Genomic DNA, 25,575 nt, shown 5'->3' with positions numbered 1-25,575 from the left:
TCATGCATCATATACCAGAAATCATGGAAAGGGGGTAGGCCAAAAAAGATTGAGAAACACTGGCGTAGAGTGACAGGAAACAGGGAGAGAGAGATGGGGGAGTGACACGCAGCAAAGGTCGTCGGGATCGGGACTCGAACCCGTGAAACGCGGTCAGGCTACGTGGTATGCGCCTTGACCACTAAGGCCAGTGGGCGCCCGACATTGCTTTTTAATTACACAGAAACACCCAAAACCACACACACACACACACACACACACACACACACACACACACACACACACACACACACACACACACACACACACACACACACACACACACACACACACAGAGGGCGGTACCACGAGTGTAGTTCAATCAGTCAAGTGATCTAACCAAAGAGTCTAAACATTTACTTGGGTCATTTTGTTTTGATTTCCCGTCCAACATTGTTTCGGATCTAAACATTTCCTGTGCAAAAAGGCCCTTGCAGGGATATGGGCGGGGCACGTATACGGTATATTATTGTAAAGACTGTCGCCTGGAGGCCAGACAGTGAGTTCACATCCCATAATAGTTGGAGACACTCTGGCTTCAGGGCAGACCATATACTGTACGCCACAATATTAGCTCAGTTCTTTAATGTAAGCCCCGAAGCACTGAGCTTTGCTCTCAGAGGGTTCACAGAAAAATAACATGTAAATGCATTTTAAAGAAACCCAGTGAAGCCTGCGTCACACATCTGAATTATACATGGTCCTGAGAGCAGGGGCGTCACAAGGGGGGAAAAAGTGGGACTGAGTTACTAAGGCCGAAGGTGTAGGGGCCTTACTTATTTTATACTTTTAGCTTTTGAAAAATAGCAGATATACAAGCTCACAGCACTGCACCTTCTGGGGGGGACCCAGGAACTAAATATTTTGAGATGGGGGTCCATGGCCAAATACATATCATTTTGGGGGTCCTTCATAAGAAAAAGTTTGAGAACCACTGATTTAGAAACATAGGTATTTAAAAAAATCACACCCGTGTGAAGTGGAGCTGTGTGTGTGTGTGTGTGTGTGTGTGTGTGTGTGTGTGTGTGTGTGTGTGTGTGTGTGTGTGTGTGTGTGTGGATCATGTGTACCAATTTTTGTGACATTTGAAGAAAATATGTAGGAGAAGGAGCAAAAAGTGTGTTTTGGAGAAAATTCAAGATGGCGGAAAATCTATCATGGCGCAAATGGGCGTGGCCTATATGGGGAGATGCGTCATGACCCAAGGAATCCAGGGAAAAAATATTTTTAATTTTCCGACCTACGGTTCAAGAGTTACAGGCCAAAACGTAAAGTGGGGTGTTATGGCGCCACCATGTGGCCAAATGACACAATTATTTTTTATTTAATCCTTGAAATCATTATGAACCTCCTCTCCAAGTCTTGAAACTCTAGCCCCTATGGTTTGCGAGAGACAAATAATTGAATGTGAGTTTTTGCAATTCCCATTATAAGTCAATGGGGAAAATTAATTCACTAATAAATTAATATCAATTAAACTATAGAACCTTTCTCTTAGAAAAGTAATAGCCCACGATTCCCGAGTAAGCCGGTCGATTTGACATATGGCGCGAGTGTGTGGTGGCAAAACTGTGGGACTAGTGGCGTGCCGAAGTTTAGGAAGTTCAGGCTACATACACACAGACACACACACAGACAGACAGACAGACAGACCCACACAGCCACGTATAGGGAGCCTGTGCTTCACACAGCTCCAAAAACCTTATAAGGATTTGAATTATTCAAAGACTCTTTCACGATTTTTTTAAAATAGCACATCTACAAGCTCGCAGCGCGCTGTGAGCTTGTACATCTGCTAAAATAATGCGTTCCCAGTCTAAATGGGTTAAACCCCCTCCCCCTATGAAGAACACTCATGGCGGGCCGAAGTGAATCCTTGTACCCAGGGCCCAGAATTTGGTGCAACACCCCTGTGCGAGAGTATGTGTTTTTTTTTGTTTTTACATACCCGGCAGAATTCAAGTGTGTGTGTGTGTGTGTGTGTGTGTGTGTGTGTGCATGCCATGCACGCGTGCGCACACTCACCCCCGTGCTGTCATTGCCCACGGTGCTGCAGCCTGCCAGGCAAGGGTTGAAATAGGTGATGCCGTCAGAGCCACACACCGGCGCGTACTCATGGATCTTACAGCCACAGTTGACGTTGCAACTGCCTGTCAGGTTCCTGTGAGTCATTGTCAGAGTCGGGCTGCAGAGAGAGAGAAAGACAGAGACAGAGGATATTCATATCACTTTGACATTACAGGCTAGAACAAAATGCGTTATGAAATGGTATAATGTAGGCTACTACTGTAGGCCCCCAGGATGCACAACACAGTGTAATATGGTAGCGGCTCCGGAACTGGCGGTATGATGCATCATGGGAACTGAGTGACTGAGCTTGGTTACACTTAAAGGGGAGCTTTTTAACTCATTGACTGCCAAGGCCCGAGTTTCCCGAGTTATTACAGTAGTCCCAGGCTGCCACAGCCCGAGTTTCCCGAGTTGGAAGCCATTTTGAAAAAAAAAAAAAAAAAAAAACATTTTTTTTTTTTTTTTTTTCAAAAAAGAAATTTATAAAAAAAATTCTAAAAATGCCTAAAATGTATTAGGCATGATCGCAATCGCGAAATTGCATGGTTAGCCCCATAACAAACACATCTTTCAAAATGGCAAAAATGGCTGTTTTGTCTGACTTTGAAGGCTTCTATCTCATGAATGCCTGAACGGATTTCCAAGCGGATTTCTTTGTTTGAAAGCTGTTAAAAAGTACTACACATATGGTGCATATATGGTGCATGGGCGTGCACGATCCGTGCACAAAGAATTGATCCGTGCACTAGAAATTTAGGAAGGTGGCAGTGTTTGTTTTGTCTGACTTTGAAGGCTTCTATCTCATGAATGCCTGAACGGTTTGAAGGCTGTTAAAAAGTACTACACATATGATGCATATATGGTGCATGGGCGTGCACGATCCGTGCACTAAAAATTGATCCGTGCACTAGAAATCTAGGAACGTGGCATCCTGGTACTTGGCGGCCATCTTGAAAAGGGCATTCAATGAGTTAAGTACATTTTGATGCCAACACTTTCATACTTTTACTCAAGTTCATTTTGAATTCCAGACTTTTACTTGTAAACAGAGTATTTCTACATTGCAGTATTGATACTTTTACTTAAGTAAAACATTTGATTACTTTTTCCACCACTGGAATAGAGTACAAAAAGAGAGAGAGAGAGAGAGACAGAAGAGAGAGAGAGAGATAGAGAGAGACAGAAGAGGGAAAGAGAGAGACAGAAGAGAGAGAGAGAGATAGAGAGAGAGAGACAGAAGAGGAGAGAGAGAGAGAGAGAGAGAGAGAGAGAGAGAGAGAGAGAGAGAGACGAGGAAGGGAGTGAAAGTGAGAGGTGCTCTGGGTCAACAGGCGGTGTGGGAACCAGCTCTCTAAAGCCAACAGCTCTGCTGTTCTGTCTACATGGGGGCCAGTTGGCCAATGAGAAGGCCGTGCCTCACTGGCCAACAACTTGTCTCTGTGAGGCCCTGCAATAAGGCCCAGCAGTACCACCAGCGGCACACTAAAACAGCATCTGATTCCTGGATGGACCAGGTATCAGTTAGGTTCTTGTACCACCGCACCGCACCGTCTCAGGCAACCTTGAGCCATGTCGAGCGTTGCGAAGGTCTCATGAGCCAACTCAGCGCCGTTACCGAGTTATGTGCCGAAACTGCCGATATAGACAGAATAGTAAATCTTCATCCCCCCGACATTCGGAACCTCCGCGTGGTCCAGGTGAACACAACGGAGTGCTCCCTACCTCCGGTTCAGCCAATCAGAAGCTTCCGCAGCGGGTCTTATCTGTACCCTGGTGAAGCGAAGATAGACGCTAAAACAGCACAACAAAAAGTGCTCAAATATTTTATTTAAGTAAAAGTATCAATACTGCAACATAGGAATACTCAGTTACAAGTAAAAGCCTGGAATTCAAAATGTACTTGAGAAAAAGTATGAAAGTATGGGCATCAAAATATTCTTAAAAGTACCAAAAGTAACAGTACAAAATGTTTGAAAATAACAGATCTACCGTAAATCGGCTATTTTCAAATAGCCTAGGTATAAAATACCTCAAAATCATACTTAAGTACAGTACTTAACTAGAATACTTAAGTAAATCTACTTTACACCACTGGACACACTTCTATTGCAGGCACTTAAACACACATTCTGACACATATACACACTCAGTAGAAATAAGAGGCTGAAACATAGCCAAAAGGGCACGCACATCCGAGGCCGTATAGGCTAGGTGCTGGAATAAAAAACACTATACATATAAGAGATAAAATAGTCCGCACACCAAATAGCTGCTCCCAAGGATATAGTTTACTCGGTAAACACACATACTGTACTCACACATACAGTGCATACACACATACAAAACACAAGGTGAGGAAGGTTTGTAATCGAGATGCTCTGAAGAGATTACACCAATATATTTTATTTGACTACAAACTTCAGTCGGTGGGCCGTCGTGTACTAAAAGCCTGTATGGTGATTAGGGATTTGACGATATGAAAATGACATATCACGATTATTGTGACAAAAGAAATCGCGATTTATGATATCATCGCGATAATCAAAATCCATTATCCTGGGGCAGAACGTTTGCCAAAAAAATTGCAGATCTACAAGCTCACAACGTGTCGCGACCCGTTGTGAGCTTGTAGATCGGCAATTTTTGGGCAAAGAAATTTGATAGAGAGTGAAAAATATATAGTATAGTACCCTAAGTACCTTTTACCAATTATAGAGGGTTTAACTGGTACCGTACTGTATATGCAGCTCGGCAAATAAAAGGTGAATTGATCCCAGTGCATGACGGAGGACGATATCACAATAAAATAAAATCTCCACGATATGATTATTGTGAGTGTTTTTTTATCACGATAAACGATAATATCGCTTATCGTCCCATCCCTAATGGTGGTACCGGTCCTAAATGTCATCACAGCGGTCACAGGAGGAACGAGTTCAGTCATCGGGTCAGTTCAGGTTAAGAGCAGCATTACTCTGCAAACAATAGCTGGACTCCTGCTGACACAACATAGCCACATTCCGGGACAATGTGTCTGTGTGCGTGCGTGCAGGTGCACACGTGCATGTGAAATGGAATCTATTTCAACACAGACCCAGACGTGCTGCACTGACTGCAGTGCACGTGACCTTCTTTTTACCCCCTCCCCAATCAAAGCCCCACCCCTCACAGAGCCATCCAGATGCTGTGGTGTGTCCTGATGAAGACTGCATCGCTTCAAAATCCCAAAAGCTGGGACCAAGAGACAAAAGAAAGAGCTTAATCTGCTTTAACGCTGCAGGACAGTGCATGCTGTTCTGCACTTGATGAAAGGATCAGGCTTTGTCTGAGGCACGGGTGCAGTAAACTCACAGAATGTACATTGTTATTTTCTTGAGATATCGAATTGCCCCGGCGCATACAGGTTCATGGCTTTTGGGATCATAGACTGATGTGTTATCTTTTTTCTTTTGCATTATTTTAGATGATTCAGTGTAGAGACAGGAAATCAAGGGCAGAGACGAGAGAGACACGAGAAAGACACGCGTCAGATTGGAACACGGGTCGCGGTGCTCACAAGGAGCATATGGTCTGGCTGAGCCACCAGGCACCCCCGGCTATATTTGACCAATATCTAGGCCTTGGTGAATGTTTTTTGCCAATGTGTGGCTTGGCTGTTTACAAACCGACAAACCAAATCATTAAGCAAAGAAATATATTATAAATAAATGAATAGCACCAAAATATGATGCCGAAATCAACATTTTCTGCATGACGTGATGTGGAGATGAAAGATGAATATACAGCAGCAGTCTAGACTAGTGGTTCTCCAGGAGGTGAGGGGCCGCTAGGGGCTTTAAACGATTTTATAGAGTACTTTATATTCAAAAATAGAGAGTCAACAAGCTAACAATGCGTCGCATGACTCGCATTGTAATACACTGAGCTTGCAGAGCTGCTATTTTAGACAAATCCTTAAATTGGACAATTTTAAAACACAAATCTTCTCTTCTGGGGGTACCGGCATTAGATCTTTTCAGATGGGGTCCGCGACCAAATATACATATCAATTTGGAGGTTCCTGACATGAAAGTGTTCAGAGAAGCACTGCTCACTGTGCGTCCTGAGTACAGATAAGTAGAACAAAGAGAAGACGATACACAAATTCCTCATGTGGGCGATAGCAGTGGCAGGACCCGGCCATAAGGACGGCTTCCACTTCACAGGATGCTGCTGAATTCTCGACAAACACTGTGGTCATTAATAAGTCACGGTGGCACAATTTGAGAGACAGACCTTAAACTCTTCTACAGGCAGCACGGGCACAAGCTGCAGCCTGGGAGAACTCCATCAGTCGCCTAGAGAAACAAGCTGTAGCCTAAAGTCTTGTAGAATAGATGTGCAACCATAAAACGTGTTGTTTTTATATCCACTTCCAGAGGGAACCGAACCAAAGCCATCGTATAGATCAAGCTAAAAGCCACCCTAAATCACTAGCGAACTAGAGATGTCTCTGCAGGATTTAAATTGATATACCAATTCAAATTTCTGCACATAGACACATTTGTCTGGGCTAAACAGCATCTTCGTGGGTTAGTAGGCTAGTAAAATCCTATTCCCGGGGGACGATTGAGCTGTCAGTTCATCTACCCTGTAAAAGAAATTAATTGGTTCACCACATCTAAAGGGAGTAAAATACCTAGCGCAGCTTAATTACTTGTGAATATGCCTTTAAGATGAGCCAATTAAATGTTTTACTGATAAATTGGGGGTATAAAAACACCATGGAATGTAATGTGTGCAACTACAGAACATAAATAGTCATTGGCACAGCTTCTTCAACCACTTGTCACACCTCAGGTGTCATCAAGCATCACACATAGCATTGCTCCTCATGTGTCTGTAAATTCACAAACATGACATGTCTCAGTGCACGGCGGTGATACACTGGATGATGGCTGGTGTCTATGTGCACGTGGCACACGCCTCCTCCGCATATGATTTGTGGTGTTGATGACGGGCTTCAGAAATAGCGGTGGCAGCGTGATTCATTGCATCCACTAGAACAGATGCTAATGAATGACTCACACTCCACACAGAGACGCCACACTGGATGATGTTGATGTGAACGGTGACAGAATCCCTGGACTCAAGCCTTCCACCACAGTGAGTTTACATTTAGTTTTCATTTAGCTTCAGATACTGTGTGTTTCACATGTAACTCAGAACACGTGCAAAAATACAACATACTATACGTTGCAGTGCGATTGGTAATCTACAGTTACTATGCATGCACTAACGTCTAGGAACACATACCAGCTGCTATGTCAAAGCAGCCAAGTTATTTCAAAATCTCATGTACTTCAGTGGTTCTCAACCTTTTCAGGCCGTGGCCCCCAGAATGATCATATGGACGGACCCCCCCCCCCCCCCCCCCCGACCAGCGTTAAGAGTTGAGGCATTACATTTTGTATAACACGGTCCTATTGTGAAAATAGACGATCTACATGCTCACAACGCCTCGTGTTGCGAGGCATTGTGAGCATACAGAATACAGATCGGCAATTTTCACAATTTCCGCCCTCGAATATTTGACAATTTGGCCAATGTTTAATTTGTCATTTTAGAGATATTAAAAAGTCCTTAAATTGTCACTTTAGAAGTGTGCAGATACCCTCTTTAAACTTACGGTAAACTTTATGTTGAGAGAGAAAACAATGTTGCATACTAATCATCTGGGGACCTCCCAAAATAATTTGGGGACGACCCTGGGGGTCCCGACCCACAGGTTGAGAACCACTGATGTACTTAAATGTTTTGGAAACAATCCAAAACGACGGAGTTTGCACAAAAAAATTAAATCACCCACTGTTTTACACCTGTAAACCTGTGATGTGATGTGATTCTAGTCTGTGATTCTGATTCTGATTCAAGGACTTCCAACTCATCAACAATCATCAAGCACAACACAGGCCTGTATTACATCCCACAACATCTGTCTGTGAGACTCGCCTCAACTCCTGCTCTTATTATCTGTGTTAAGTTAAAGTCCATTAAACCTCTTCAACCCTATATTGACCGGGGCGGGGTCCCCCAGGGGATACTGAAGACTATACTTCCACATCTCCTTTTCTCCCCTGTACAACGAATCTTTGAAAATAGCCAATCTACAAGCTCATGATATATTGTGAGCTTGTAGATGTGCCATCTACGGCGAAAGTTCTCCCATCCTCGTCATGCCTTATTGTTGTATGTCATGTTTTGCGATTTTGTCTGATAAGCACTTTGAGACACTGCTCTTAACTCATTTGCTGACCTCTCCCGAGTTTCCCGAGTTATTGACCGAATTCACGTTACGCAACTTCCTGGCGCTGACGTCACGGTAGAAGGGGAAAAACTACAATATCCCATAGAGTTAACACAGAAATTGCAAAATTAATGCAATTTCCGAATAGTAATGTATAAAATACGGCTAGCATGATCAAGAACACAAGATAGTAAAAGGCACAAAGCGGTATAATTTACTTTACCGTTCGAAATAATGATTTGTTGGCTTTAAGTCCAGCTATTTCTATGTTATTTTACCCTCCAAAGCTGACGTCAGCACCAGGAAGTTGCTGAGAAATTCGCTGAGTGCGCATGCGTGGGCAGGCTGTGAATAGGGTCTATTCCCGTACTCTGATGCCGCCACGCCCGAGTTTCCCGAGTTTTGGGCCGAGTTTCCCGAACCAGGTCGAAAAGCGTACGTTGTTCTGTCCAGTGAGGTAAATAAATCATGTGAAAAGGATTTCCTTGTGTGCTGGCAGCCTCTAATATTTGACTATTTGACCAATGTTTAATTTGTAATTTTGGATGTATTAAAAAGTACTTAAATTGTCACTTTAGAAATGTTCAGATACCCTCTATAAACTTTATTTGTTTGTTTACTGCTGAGTGAGAAAACAACGTTGCACATTAAGTTAATCATCTGGGGACCCCCCTAAAATAATTTGGGGACCCCCCTGGTGCTCGGGTTAACACGGTTAAAGGAAGGGTCCTCACCCGGTAGTGTAGGGTATGTTGATGCCTCCCAGGTTGATGCTCTCACAGCCCACGATGAAGAGCGTTGAGAAGCAGAGCAGCGACACGCCGCTGCAGATCATGGCCAGCTTGGCAGACTCCCTGGCACCCAGCTTCAGCTTCTTGATGATGTACCCACCCAGCACGATGCCCACGCCCGCACTGGGCACGATGATCACACCTGGAGGAGGGGGAAAGGACCCAGGTGGACTCGGGTTATTATCAGGGATGGGACGATAAGAACATTTCATATTACGATTATTGTGACCAAAGAAATTGCGATTTACGATATTATCGCGATAATCAACATCCATTATCCTGGGGCGGAACATTTGCCAAAAAAATAGCAGAGCTTGTAGATCGGCTATTCTTTGGCAAAGACATTTGATAGAGAGTGGAAAAAAGACTGTATCAAGTACGTATATTATAAGTTCCTTTTACCAATTATAGAGGGTTTAAGTGGTACCGGATATGCAGCTTGGCAAATAAAAGGTGAATTGATCCCAGTGCATGATGGAGGACGGTATCACGTTAAATTAAATCTCCGAATACGATTATCGCAAGTGTTTTTCATCACGATAAACGATAATATTGCTTGTCAATATTTCATTAATACTGTACAGTCCTAATATTTTTCCACAAAATTTAAAACAATATTTAAATATTTAAATTTAAAATAGCAAATCTACAAGCTCACAACGTGACATCGATCAATCTCAATGTGACTAACCCAGTTAAACAAACTTCACCATGACATGTTGCGTTGTATGGGACATGGCCTAGCAGCAGTGGTGTAAAGTAACCAAGTAAATTTACTTAAGTACTGTACTTTTCCAATTTCCAATACTTTTACTTCTACTCCACTACATTTCGGATCCAAATATTGTACCTTTACTCCACTACAATCATTTGAAACCTTTAGTTACTAGTTACTTGGCAGATATACATTTTAATACTATAAAACCTACATGAACCACTTTAGCCTTATTTCATACCCAGACTATTTGAAAATAGCTGATCTACGAGCTCACAACGCGTCGCATCGCAACGCGTTGTGAGCTTGTAGATCTGCTATTTTCAAACATTTTGTACTTTTACTTTAAGTACATTTTGATACCAATACTTTTGTACTTTTACCAGGGCCGGATCTACAATATGGGCACTTTGGGCACGTGCCCAGGGGCCCTTGGCACCAGGGGGCCCTCAAAAAAAAAGAAAAAAAGAAAGAAAATGGTTTAGGAAAAAAAAGAAAGAAAGAAAGAAAGAAAACCCCCAGCCATTTAGTTGTTATCTAATCCAAATGAAATTAATTAAATTATGCCCCCAAGACCCCCAATTTGGTGGTCACAAATGGTATTTTGTAATTTTTTGGGGGAAGGATATGTCTTGTTTTGACCATATAGTAGTACTACCAGTAAGACTCCCTGATCGGGTCACACTGCTGACATCAGTATGACATCACACCGTACACAAATGACCCTTATATAAGACCGGCATTATCAACCGACAGATTAGTAACAAGATGTCAAAATCATTGAAGGTTTACCCTACTAACCAACTGTTTACCATAGCAACCATGTTTTTTACCTTAGCAACCAACTGTTTACCCTAGCAACCAACTGTTTACCACAGCAACCATGTTTTTTTTACCCTAGCAACCAACTGTTTACCCTAGCAACCAATTGTTTACCATAGCAACCATGTTTTCTTACCCTAGCAACCAACTGTTTACCCTAGCAACCAACTGTTTACCATAGCAACCATGTTTTTTTACAGGGCCTGGGATTGATGACATCAGAAATCTCCATATATGGGCATGAAAGGGATTTTGTTTCTGGAAATATGTCTGTGGGGTGCCACATTTGGAATAAAACACTTACATCACACATCTGGATATCCATACAGCCCATCTAGTTTGCCTGTGTCCATTTATGCCCATATATCTGATGACATTGGGACAATGATCTCCATTAACTTCTGTTAATTAGTAAAGCCTGGGGATCTCCATATATGGGCATGAGGGGTACCCTAAAAGGGCATCATCTGGGAATAGCAAATATAGTTATCCTAGAAAGTGAAAATCTTACATCAAAGGCCATAACTACCTACCTACCACCATACTGCATTCCTCATTAAACTACCTACCAGTAAGATGCCTAAGGGAGAAAAGCAAAGGGCGAGGTTGCACCATTTCTTGGTCTTCTGGCCAGTGATGTATATCGGACCATTTAACCATATATGGAGGCATCTGGTACCCATAGATATTCACAGATATGGGCCTAATATTGATGACATAAGGGATCTCCATATATGGGCGTAAAAGGGATTTGGTTCCCCTGGCATCACAGGGATCTCCATATATGGGCATAAAATGGATTTGGTTACCCTGGCAACACGGGGATCTCCATATCTCCATATATGGGCATAAAAGGGATTTGGTTCCCCTGGCATCACAGGGATCTCCATATATGGGCATAAAAGGGATTTGGTTCCCCTGACATTACAGTGATGTCAGTGGCTGGTTCTACAGAGGGGATCTCCATTTATGGGCATAAAAGGGAATGTATGTATGATGATGTCAGATATCATAGACGTCATAGGACTTTCACATAACGAATAACTGAGTAAGCATGTAAACCCGTAAAATCTATATTTGGGCATGGCTGATTTATGACCTCATCATGATGACACGAGCAAACACAGCTGAATTGTATAAATGATCAGTGCAGAAACCAACAGAAGTATTTGACCAAGACTCTTGATCTTCAAGAACCCTGAGAACCTGTATTGTTTGGTATTTTACCATTTTTGGTGTTTGAAATGTTGAACTGGACTTTACATCGTGAAAGTGGATTCAATATATTGAGACTAGGGTAAAAAAACATGGTTGCTATGGTAAACAGTTGGTTGCTATGGTAAACAGTTGGTTGCTAGGGTAAAACCATGGTTGCTAAGGTGGTTGCTAACGTACACTAACAGACCAGCAACAACAGACTGTTGCCACAGCAACGTACACAAAGGTGTGTGTACACATGTGGTGTGATGTCATACTGATGCGGAGATATGAGCAGGGCAAAGGTGTGACGTGTGACGTGTGACCGACCGACCGACCGACCGACCGACCGACCGACGGACGGCCGGCCGGTGGAGGTTTTGATACTAAACTGCGACCTTACGGTCGCAATAATAGTACATTGTTATTTATTTTGATTGTCAGTGGCCAGTCTGGCCACACTGCCACTGTTTCTTACCTCAGACTGTTATTGTCTTAAGTGTGTTCACTGGCTGCTGATATCGTTAAGTTACTTTTTAAAATATTGAATGCGGTTAGTCTGGAGCCTTGTAGCACGTACGCAGAGGGGGGCCCTTGGAGCTTCAGTGCCCAGGGGCCCTCAGAGGTGGTAATCCTGGCCTGACTTTTACTCAAATACATTTTGAATGTTGGACTTTTACTTGTAACGGAGTGTTTCTACAGGTAGATCGCAGTAGTGATACTTGGCCCATGCATATTCAAATTGGGGGTCCTTGAAATCAAGAGGTTGGAGAATCACTGATTCAGAACGCTGGTTCTCAAATGCTGGGGGGCAAATGGACACTTATGTTGTCTGTAAGTTGAGTACTTTTTTCTAGCAGTGAGCTGTGCTAGAGCTAGCTGAATAGAGGGTATGCACGTCCACTGGGACCCGCCCCCCTAATCTAGACTGAGTGGCAAAACATTGAGCAGCATGGAGCATTGGAGTTTGGAAGTGCTAGTTGCAAATCACTCAACGGCCCTGCATACCACCTGTTTCTAATTTGCACATAATGCAGGAGGCAGCAGGATGTTGTGTTGTTGAAAACGAGTGCTTCCAAACTCTGACACTTGGAAAAATAAAAACCTGCACAGAATGTCTTGACAGAAAGTAGCTCATAACATGCCTATGGTGGATTTTTATGAAACAAAAACTTTGCAGATAGAAAGAGGCCAATTCAAGCTATCAGTACAGCCGCAATGTTGGTGAGTTAACTTTGTTTAATACAATCAGATAGGACTTTTCTGTTTGGATGTATGGGCTGTCAATGGCAGAAATTAGTTTGTTGCCACTCAGTAGGCGTGTTCCTACATAACTTCCAGCAACAGTGATGTCACGCGCATACCCTCTATTGACAACGGCATCAAAGTCAAAGCTGAGCTGACGGCCGGACAGTGTGGACATGGTCAGTGTGCACATCCACCAGAGGAGGGGGCAAAAGCCTCCGTCAGGCTGCCTGTCCCTGTACATCCCAGTCACAGCCTCTCACGGCTGGATAACGACACAACCAGATCCAGGCAGCCGGCATGGAGATGTCCCCGAGATATGATGCAGGGTATACTGTAATAACTAAGTGTCCATCCACTTGTGCACACACACACACACACACACACACACACTTGCACATAAAACATACATACGCCTACGCACACACTCACACTCCATTCACTTCATCTCCTGGAGCACTCTCAGTGGGGGCCAGCTATCACACAGCTGTAGCTTGTGATTATCCTATAAGTACATGTGTTTGTGTGGTACAAGCTCATGCTTTCGCCCAGGATTAAAACAGACGTCAGTGTGCATGCACGCATAGCCTATATGCACATTCATATCACAGTGATTCATGCAGACTACCTCGCCGAGGTTGCCGAACGCTTGATAGCTGCAACATGCAGTCGTACATTAACCATCTCACACGATGTACAAAACGCTGACGCTTCCAAAGAGTTCCAGAGCTCAACCAAACAGCAAAAATCCTGTGCTGTCGGGTGGAAACCTTGTACACCCAAAACTGTTACGTTTCACAATTCAACAATTGAGGAACGTTTCGGTCGTGAGAACTTCCTCAGGCCTGAGGAAGGTCTCACTACTGAAACGTTGCCCTTTATTTAATAAATGATTCTCTCAAACTTGCAAGTGGCAGTGTGGTCTAATATTTGTAAGATTGCTTACTTTTCCAATATTTAAAATAATATATATATATTTCAAAATATATATTTTTTTAACTCTTACAGTGCCTATCCCGAACAAGTTCGGCTTTATTTCAATCCAATACAATATTTTATTTGCTATTTTACTTACCCCGAGCTGCTTGGAGCAACGTGGGTGGTCCTTGCTCGTCCAGCGCTAGCCAACGAGAGATGCTAGATGGTCCGACGATTTATTCCATTGAAAATGGTTTAAAATAAAGTTTAGAGCCCCCCAAAAAAACCTCAATATATACTGTCGGCGGCGCGACGTATTCCAGGTATTTCCATTTAATAAAATGAATTATTTAATCGGAGGCCTCAACGAAGCCCCGGTCTAAATTTCCATCCATGGCCGGGACTTACTCGGCCATCCACGGGCCGTAGTCGCGCTAACGGCCGCATCGCGCCGCCCACTCCAATAATAAATCACATCTTTAGACAGGATTTTCTCCGGATTGTGTTCCCAGACCCAAAGAAAAAGTTTTTTGTGACTGAAATAGCTTTAGATCGGGCTTCTAAATGGGTTAGCATTTTGGCTACGTGTCAGCTAGCTTCCTCCTCTCGTCACCCATAGCATTGGCTGGAGTGAAATCCCAAGGCACTTGGGACAGTGTCGACGGAAGCTAGAGCGAAGGTCTATGGAGAAATTTCTGGCACTCTAGCGCCCCTTGTGGCCGGCGGCACTGTATGAGTTAATATTGTACTTTTATACATTTTAAAACAAACAATTCTAAGAAATTCCATAAATAAAATATACTATTAATTAAGTAAGTGAAAAGTAGTGAAAAGCGAAGTGTTGTGCGCTTGTGATCTTCTATTTTCACTAGTTTGGGCAAACGTCTAATCTCTCTTTTGGGTCTCGACCTGAAAGGTTTGGGAACCACTGCACTACTGTATACTATGCGTATGATGTATGTGTGTTTCATGACTTTTTCTACAGCAGAAAAGTCATGACTAGTGTGACCTTTCTGAAGTGTAGCTTGTCGTTGTCGGGTGCAAACCTTGTATGTCCAAAACCGTAAAAAATGATTTAAACTAGTAAAAACAGCCAATCTAGAAGCACACAACGCTGTTGTAGATCTGCTGTTTTCACTACTTTTGTGAGAAGGCCTTGTATGATGAAGCAGGGCATTACTTTCCAAAAAAAAACATACAAATTTGAAACTTGTAGATAAAAGGTTTCTGCCCGACAGTGACGATATATATGTTAGAGTAAAAGCAAAACATGACTGTGGGGAGCAGAGGTGTGAACTAGGTACAAAAAAAAGGGTTGGTAAAAGAAGAGGATGCATTGCCCTGGAAGAGAAAGACAAAACAAGAGACACAGGGAACTCTCAGGCAGCTAAGGTGTGTGTGTGTGTGTGTGTGTGTGTGTGTGTGTGTGTGTGTGTGTGTGTGTGTGTTAGGTCTATTTCTGTAGCAGCCACTAATGAGCATGGTGCGGTGACATCTCTTGCTAGATAAAGTCTAAACTTAACACAAGCGCAGGCAGGCACGCATGCAAGCAAGCAAACACAAACTGTTGTACACATACTGTATGCTTAAACACACTTAAATACACCTGAATGGTTATGCTGGCACACACACACACACACACACACACACACACACACACACACACACACACACACACACACACACACACACACACACACACACACACACACACACACACACACACACACACACACACACACACACACACACACACACACACACACAAACTGCCCGACCATTTTAAAAAGCATGAGCTGTACAGTGAATCTCTGTCTTGGTGCTGGTCAGGGAGAAAGTAACAGTTGTCCCAGAGATCCACCGAGGTGACATCCACAGGAGTTGCCCTCTCTCCTCCCTTTAATTACTTACACTCAGCCTGGCATCGTTTGGGTAGCCATGGCAACTGTAACACCCGCTTGTCTTTCCCCCTTGTATCCTGGCAACAGGCAGATGAGATTGAGGCAATGCCAGTGTGTGCGTGTGTGTCCACGCACAGCTATTTCACAGCCATTCAAGTCAATTGAGCTTTCAAATCAATCCTCAACTCGCTTCCATAACCCTGATGCCAGATTAGCCGCACATTATCCGTACAGATTATCATCACTAGACTGATTGATGAAATAGAGCCGTCCCTTGTGCAATGTACTGGATGGACTGAACACGTATTACAACATGAAACTGCCAGGAATGTGTCCTTATGTGTGTGTTGGCGGATGCTTACTGACAACTGTCACAATTATTATTACATAATCGCCTGATCGCAATTATTTGAGAGGTTTTGCATAATCGTCATTAATCGTTGAATATTTTTCAAACGTAGATCGTCCATTTCCACTATTTAAGTATTAAAATTATTAATGTATACAAATTGTCAAAGCCAGAAATTAAATTGCTTCTTTTTTTTGGTATGACAATTAATCGTCAAGTGCAATTTCACGATGGTGACAGCCCTACCGTCAACACAGACTAGTACTGTAGCGTTGCAGTAGCTCTCTGAATGAAAGCCAGAGGGTCACAATGAGTCAGAGAGTTGCTCTCTGTCTGCGGGCGTCTGTGCTTACGTGTGTGCTCTGTCTGCGGGCGTCTGTGCTTACGCGTGTCTGTGCATGTGGTGAAGAACAAGAGGCGAAGCAGAGACGGAGGGAGGTGGGGGAGTGAGTGAATGAAAATGCCATACATTCACTTAGTATTCACCAACGTATTATTCCCTTGTTATTCACTGACTTAGTATTCAATTATACACATACAGTTAATACTTAGTAAGTATACACTTAGTATTAATATTATGACCCTGGCTGTATATCAGTGGGATGTACAGTATATACGTAACACACATAGAGACTGGGTTGAGTTGAAAACTGTGGGGGGAGTAGCGCGCCAAACTTTTGGTCACTTGGTCACAAAGTTGGACATACTATAGTGCAAAAAAAGTATTTTGGGGGACAAGTGAAAGTTAGGTGTATGGTAAGTGCGATATGAATCGTAAGCTTACCATAATCACAGTAATCCTTAATCATTTTCAATCATATTCAAGTGCTTTTGGAGAGAAATGAGAAAGACTCCAGCCACTTTTAGAGCAGAGTGAAGGTGTGTGTGTGTGTGTGTGTGTGTGTCTGCGTCCAGCCAGTAAGTAGTTAACCACCCAGGCTTATTTTGGCGATCGGAAGAAAAATAAGCCTGGGCGATCGCATTAAAATCACTGTTGGAGGAAGTGTAGAATTTCCCTAACCAATCAGAGTGTAGAGGGGCGTCGCACCGAATTATTTGACGTCATGATTCAGCAGCGTTCTCTGCGCTGAGCAGAGGAGCAGAGGGGGGTGGGGGGAGGAGAACACATGCTATTGGCCGGAGACTCCCGGAGAGATTTGCCGGGTCTGCCCATCTGCCAACAGAAACTGTCCGCGTTAGCTCAGAGTAGTAAGTAGTTGACCGCCCCTCGTTAATGGATCGAAGGAAGGCAATCATGTCTCTGCAGTCTGCACTATCAACTGGCTGCTGTTATACAGATGCATACTTTTGAAGCAGACCGGTTGGTTCTTAACTCATTTTGTTTCAACTGTAAGGAGTGCATTTCTCATAATAATTATAATAATGGTGGTATAAGAGCAGCAACAACATTAGTAGTAGATCTGAACTGTCGCTGGAGTAGCGGGAACGCCGCCGTTGCCCCCCGCAATGTTGTAGCCCTCGGCTTGGTACCCTAGACATAATTCGGCCCTTGGGGAAAACTAATTGGGGAACCCTGCTGTAGTGTGTTAATTCAGAAGTACACCAGGAGAAGAAAAGGGCAGACATTCTGGAGTCTCCTGCTAAATTCAGGAGTGTTGGCAGCAGGCCTGGAATCAGTTTAGGGGCAAGGCCAATTGGCCTTTGGTGTTGTAAAATTTTTGAGGGCACAAAGGCCAAGTGCCAGGGCAGGAAGGCCATCATTAAAACAATGATTTTAAGTCCACGCCACAGTCATAATTAATTTAGCTTAAACGTTAAGGTTTAATGTAATACCTTTCAATTAAATAAATATCAAGAAAATGTTTATTTCTGTTTTGCCATGTGCAGTGGTGTAAAGTAACTAAGTACATTTACTTAAGTATTGTACTTAATTGTTTATTGTAATTTTGAGTATTTCTAACACTTACTTCTACTCCACTACATCTCGGATCCAAATATTGTACTTTTACTCCACTACAATTATTTGAAACCTTTAGTTAACAGTTACTTTGCATATATAAATTATAATATTATTAAACATACATGAACCACTTTAGCCCTATTTAGGCTATTTGAAAATAACCAAGCTTGTAGAAAAAATAGCAGATCTACAAGCTCAAGATGTCGCATAACTATGTGTTGTGACTTGTGAGCTTGTAGATCTGCTATTTTCAATTAACATTTTGTACTTTTACTTTTGGTACTTTAAGTACATTTTTGATACCAATACTTTTGTACTTTTACTCAAGTATATTTTGAATTTGAGGACTTTTACTTGCAACCGGAGTATTTCTACATTGCAGTAGGCTATTGATACTTTTACTTGAGTAAAACATTTGAGTACTTTTTCCACCACTGGCCATGTGTTGTGCACGCACGCACACACGCACACAAACTCCTCCCTCCCGTTCGCGGAGTGAAGTGATCCTTTCTCAACAATAATGTACTTTCTGACAGCTCAGCCTCTTGGGGAAAGAATAGCTTTTGGTTCCCTTAGCGCTGCATTTCGGTTGTTGTCCTGAGCTCAGCAGAGCTCCGTTTGAAGGCATTCATTCGCACATTCGGATTTATTCAACAGGCTGCATTAGATGTAACTCCCGTTTAGCCCGTGATGTTTTTGTGTTGTATAATCACTGTGTCGGCGGCTCCACTATGCGGTGGCTGCTATGCTGCTACTACGAGCGTAAATGGAATCTACTACTGGTCATGTGAGCAGCTCAACCAACCATGCACTGCTGTTACCGTAATGACTGGAAAATCGCGCAGAGGAAAAAACGGTAAAAAGCAGTTAACGGACTGCTGTGGGCGCCGGGGCACCACGGCCACTGTGGCCGTTTGGGCATGTCATTTTTCGAGGGGCACACGGCCAAAGAGAGGGGCAACGGCGGCCATGGCCGTCGTGGCCGCCGTGAAATTCCTGCCCTGGTTGGCAGGCATGCAAAGGGGGGCGAGGTACCGGTGCGAGCCGTATCCTTACCTGTGTATATGCTGGCATTGGAGGCGGGGATGCCGAACTGGGACTCGATGAACTTTGGGATGAAGGTGATGAAGGCGGTGACGATGGCGCACTCCGCCGTGTAGGACAGGCTGACGAAGAGGAAGGTCATGTTACTCAGGATCCTCACTGCGGCCTTGGGCAGGTCTATGGACAAAGAGCAGAGGGAGGGGCACCGTTACTGGGCTGCTGCAGTGGTGGAAACTCAATCCGTTGTAGGCCTCTACGCAAATCTGTGTCACTTTAGATTTGAACCACTTCGACCATTATTTTATGCTTTAAATATTAAAAAACATCAGATATACAAGCTCACAGCGCGGCTGCGAGCTTGTAGATCTGCTATTTTTCAGTGGTTCTCAAACTTTTTCATGTCAAGGTCCCCCAAAATTAAATGTATTCAGCTGCGGACCCCCATCTCAAAATATTCTAGGGACCACCCAGAAGCAAATATTTTAGTTACAAATGTTCGCTTTTAAAAAAGATACTGTATATCCAAAGACTAGCACAAAAAAAACAAAAACAAGATTTTTCAAAAATAGGTGCCGCTTGTATATCTGCTATTTTTCAATAGTTAAGCATACAATAATTCTAGGCCCAAATGGGTGTTAAGTAAATTGGTACATTTACTCAAGTACTGTACTCAAGTACAATTTTGAGGTAATTTTACTTTACCGGATGATTTCCAGTTTTCAATACTTTTACTTCTACTCCCTACATCTCAGAGGCAAATATTATTGTACTTTTTACTCCACTACAAATATTTGAAAACCTGAGTCACTAGTCACCTTGTAGATTCTAATTATTATTACATACATTAAGCTCTTGAAACTATCCAATCTACAACCTCACAACGAGACGCATTGTGAAAGTGTAGATCTGCTATTTTAATACATTTTAAAACATATGACACCTTCTGAAACAGGATATTCTGCAAAACAAGCACTTTTATTTTTGGTACTTTTTTTTATTTTGATGCCATTCATTTTGTACTTTTACTCGTACTTACTTAAGTAAAAATGTTTAGTACTTTTTTCCACCACTGAGCTGCTGCATCTCTGTCTCGCTCACAAACACACATAAGCTGTCATGCGTACTATGAATAAGGCTTTAGGCTCTAAAGTTTAGAGTCAACATCCTCTGTATGACAACAACAACAAACCAACCCATATGCCCATATATAGGCATATATGGAGATCCAGTTGGCCAGAACCGCAGATCCGGCCGATATGCCCATATATGCATAGCAGTCAGATCGGCGGTTCTGGACGACCAGACAATTTTATTGTGTGGTACTTTCAAGGATACCTCAAAATTCTCTGAAAGTCCTTTGACCAAAATGTGCAGGAGAGAGAGAATTGAAATTGAAAGATTGGTTTGTGTGCTTTTTATCACTCTCCAGTAATAAGTCTGTCTGATCTTTATGATCTACAAAGCAAGAAATAGAGAATGAGAGAGAACCATATTTTGTATGAGCACCATAAGTATATGATTAACATATTTGACAAATATAATCAGCCAATCATTTAAATTTTACTCTGAAACACCCGACTTTCTCACTGTAGTTTAGTGTGTGCCTTTGTGTTCGCCTTTGTGTGTGTGCCTTTGTGTTCGCGTGTGTGTGTGTGTGTGTGTGTGTGTGTGTGTGTGTGTGTGTGTGTGTGTGTGTGTGCGCGCGCGCGCACACGCGTCATTTGAGTGTATAGTACTTTTGTCAATTATACATGACTGATGATTTTTCTTCTAACTCATGTCCTCCTCACTCAGATGTCTCACAGAAAAAGAAGCAACTAACAAAGGGCCGGAATTAGGTTGGTAGTTCCATATTTAAAAGCACTGTTCAAAGTGTTGGTTATGCGGATAACCGTTTCCTCGCTGGGTGGCATAGCGGTTTGTTCTGGGGATAGCTCCTCAGTGCTAATTCAGCTAATCTTGTTCTGGGCGGAGAAAGTGCTAGCATCCGTCAGTGTTAGCTGGGATCAGAGGTAGGAATAGCACGGTGATGCTAATTATTTCAGTCATGGTGGGGCTTGACCGTACAGTAATCTGGTATGGAGGGGGACAGATGGTGAGGCCTGTTGATGTCTAAAGCCTTTTTCCACTGCACCATAGAACGGTTCTGAGTTAACAGCTAACAACCGTTCCTATTGCATTTACATTTGCACACAGTTTGGCACCGTTTGGCGTGGAATGCTTTAAACTGTGCCCAGTTGGCAGTCAGCGTGGTTGTTGCGTAACCGCGCTCAGCGCAGCCAAATCAATCTCATAGGAGGGCTAAATGTAGGTATTCAATTATTGGAGTGCGGCGGGAAAGCACTCTGAGAGTTAACACATACATGCATGTCTGAATATTTACTACTGCCAGACATCAGAGGAGAGAGCAATACATTTCCAAATCCACAGCAATTTCTCTGTAGATTGGCTGTTTTTTAGCAAAGACATATGATAGAGAGTGAAAAAAAGACTGCATCAACTACGTATATCATAAGTACCTTTCACCAATTATAGAGTGTTTGTACCGGATATGCAGCTCGGCAAATAAAAGGTGAATTGATCCCAGTGCATGACGGAGGACGATATCACGATAAATTAAATCTCCACAATACGATTATTGTGAGTGTTTTTTTATCACGATAAATGATAATATCGCATATCGGCCCATCCCTATTGACGTGACTCAAGTTTTTCGAGGGGAGATCCCACTTCTGATTCCCGCACCACTGCAATCTGTTCACACAACTATGTAACAGAACGGAGTGGTGCACTGCTGCAGTAGTTGTCGGACTTGCCTAATGTACAAATTATTTTGATGAGTCAAATCAAAACTTTTTAAATCAATAGTTGTTCACCTTACGCTTTTTGCACCTTGGCCTGTCTGCAGAAATTGTTTGACGATTCAATCAAAACTTTTTCAAAATTTCAAATCAAAACATTTTCTCTACCAAGCCTTTTCCAGGGAAAGGATAAGTCAATGGCTGCAATAGTTGTATAGCTGTGTATACTGTGTATCCAGTAGTTTCATATTCGCAATGTTTATAAATAACCAATAGCTAATTTATAATCACAATTAATATGATGCATGATATATCACAAATACTGACTGCTAATTCTGCATGTCACATCTAATCCTGTTGATGGATTCATGTTGCAAATGTTCTTCTAACTTCCAACCAAAACAAGTCAACAGATAACAAATAGCTAAAAAGGAGCCCACCAGCAAGGAGTCTTGGAGCACTGTGGTTGAATCTAAACGGTAACTGCCTGCTGCTATCATAAAAGAATGATGTACTAGATGTGCTTTCTGCCTTTCTTGTGGCTGTCAAATGTTTCTGGTGCTATTGGGTAAAACCCATCTATGATGAAAATGTAAACTCTTGTGGTGGTAGCCACCAGTGTAGTTTTAGTCTAATTTTAGGTGACTAAATCTACAGTTGATTTAGTCAACTGAAATGTATTTTGGCAGGCCTTGATGGAATCGTAATGACTGATTTTACATTTGGTTGTGTGCTGAAAATAGCAGATCTACAAGCTCACAACGTGGCGTGCTGCGACGCGTTGTGAGCTTGTAGATCTGCTATTTTCAGCATGCAACACCTGAGAGCAACCAAACATAAAATGACTCTCTTCTCCACTAGTCCCTCCCTTAAAGGTGTATTCAGTGATAATGAAAGTGGCCGGGGGTCAAATTGTCCCTTACTGGCCTTACAGCGTGGAAATGTGTAGTTTTTTATAGATTTTTTACACCATTATAATGTTCTCGTTTTGATCATTAGCCCAATCACTGAATATCGGTAGGCCTACATCTCCAGCTTCAGGATATGTATGATACTGATTTACTACGAGACTGTATGGCATTTTATGAGTTCAGTAGTTTACAATCTAGGCATTTAGAAGACGTTCTTAATTCAGAGCGACTGTGGTTCTCAAAACTTTTATTTTGACCATCATAACTAAACATCATAACATAACTACAGCCATACTCTACCCTGATTGGTCGAGGACTGGCTGGCCACCTCTGAAACCCGAATCTATCTATGCTCGTAACACGGGCCATGGTGGAAGTCCTTATATGGTTAACACACATTCTAGTGAGGAGAATGATTGGAAAATGTACCAATTATATTTTTATTTGAATGAAATACAATCACTGAATATACCTTTAACGTTTTAGTCTAGTTTTTATTTTGTTGACGAAATTGTCAATATATTTAGTCTTAGTTTTAGTCATCACAGCTTAGTTTTTATTTAGTTTTCGTTTGTGAAAAAACGCAGTCGACAAACATTTTTTGTCATAGTTTTAGTCAACAAAATCAACACTGGTAGCCAGGATGTGATCCAAGGTCAAATATAAGGTGTTCATCACCAATTTCATCCAATCAGTAGAGAACAGAATCAGTTTCAATTGCCTTTCCTAATCTAATTCTGTCTGATTATTTGTTTTGTTTAATCGCTTCCACTTCTAAAATAGATTATATACAGTCCAACAATGGCCCAAACCAAATTTGCATCAAAAGCTACGGAATCCTATGCACACAATGTGTTGGCTCTGCTTAAAGCATCTGGTTTGCAATGGGTGTGGTGGATGAATAATGGGCCTGGGTCCATGCATGTGTGTTCATGTGCCCATGCAATCTGTTCGCATTCATATTACCACGATTATGTTCATTAAAGAGTGTGTGTGTGTGTGTGTGTGTGTGTGTGTGTGTGTGTGTGTGTGTGTGTGTATGGATGTGTGTGTGTGTGTGTGTGTGAGAGAGAGAGTGTGTGCACGCTGCTAGGGTTGTCAGCTACTGTGGAAACGTGACTGCATTCCCCTGACAGCTCATTTAAGGAGAAGGGAGCTGACTGACAGAAAGAAAATACTTAATAAAAGGCAGAAGAGAGATGGGGAAACCACTGCAGCACGGAGCCAGGGAACTCTCTCTTCCAAGGAAAATAAGGACATGTATGATTTATCTAGAGCAGCACATGAACAATGATCTTCTACAGTAGCTTAAAGCATTCCATAGATCCAGTTCTACAGGACTTTAAGGTGTGGACGTCTGGAGAAAAATTATCAATAAAACTATGGTTATATGGGTTGCTACCAATTACCTTCACCACGTTTATTGTCACATAAATTAATACAATTATTGTTTAACTCAACGTCCTAGTCGGTCATTTAGAATAAAGTGCTTGCATCATTAAGCAACTCGGACAACGTCCTCCATTCACAAATCAATAGAGTCCTTACATGAGGTCTCAATAGACCGTCCACTAAAAAGATAAGAAGACTAATCCTGGAACATTGATTGAATTATGGCCCATTTACACATCAATACCACATGGTTCCCGCATGAACGGCCTTTACAATGTATAGGATTCCAGAAGTTGAAGGAAGAGACTAGTAAATGAACGCATCAAGTCTATTGATTCACACTCATATGGGGAGAAATTAGTATTGTAGAGCCGCATTTCCATTTAACTCACATTTAACTCATTCGTAGTTAACGGCCAAGGAGCCCGAAGTTTTTTCTATGTCTTTCACTGCTGGCTTCTCCTACCTGTTAAAGCGGCCGCTAATCCAGTTCCCATCGTGCGTGATCGAACACTGCTATGCATGGTGTGTTCGCGTATTCCATCAGCTTCTCAAATCCTTTTATTTTTTTTCAATTGATCCATAAGTTCTCCGTCTGTAAGCTGCCGTGTTTACACAGAAAGCCAACGGGCCAAAATAGAGGACGGACCATCAGCTTCCGGTTCACGGTCTCAATGTTAACTGGTCCGCTCAATAATGTGTCCGTGTAGAAACCGATCACGGAGCATTAGTTCCGGCCTATTTTAGTTCCGCCTCGATAAAAATATATTTTTTAATTAAAGCTTATTAAATCTTCGGGTTCCTCGGGCATGGCAGGGAAGGGGTACAAAGGGGTATTTTTTTGGCAGAGGTTGAGTTAACAAGGGAAAGTTTTAGGCCAAGAGATTTTATTTTTATTTGTATTGGGATTTATTGTCTTGGTCTGATCAGATTGATCACATTGTTTCAATAATGAGAAGGGGCATTGCAATTTCAAGGAAATGCTTATGTTCCTATAAGGTTCTACAGATCCATCAAAAAAAAAAAGGTTTGGAATAATTCACTGAATGTGGAATGTATCTAGAATATATGAAAGTTTCAAAAAATATATGAAAGTTTCAAGAAGAATTACTTTCAAACAATATTCTAATTTATTTAGATGGATCTGTATACCTCACCTCAATCAACGTGGAA

General features: G+C 42.3%; 1 protein-coding gene across 1 annotated transcript in view; it reads right to left on the bottom strand.

Moving 5' to 3' along the window:
- slco5a1 (solute carrier organic anion transporter family member 5A1) overlaps nt 1-25,575 on the bottom strand; it is a gene marked incomplete at both ends in the record, with an annotated part of 80,141 nt that overhangs the window by 10,295 nt on the left and 44,271 nt on the right. The window contains 3 exons of the mRNA XM_080752009.1: nt 2,065-2,224; nt 9,130-9,328; nt 19,311-19,475. Coding sequence (XP_080608135.1) covers nt 2,065-2,224; nt 9,130-9,328; nt 19,311-19,475 — 524 coding nt within the window. The remainder of the gene's footprint in view (nt 1-2,064; nt 2,225-9,129; nt 9,329-19,310; nt 19,476-25,575) is intronic.

This window comes from Nannobrachium achirus, assembly GCF_963921795.1.
Source record: "Nannobrachium achirus genome assembly, chromosome: 21".
Lineage (NCBI taxonomy): Eukaryota > Metazoa > Chordata > Actinopteri > Myctophiformes > Myctophidae > Nannobrachium > Nannobrachium achirus.
Note: the sequence above shows the minus strand (reverse complement) of the source record. Positions and strands in the feature narration are given on the sequence as shown.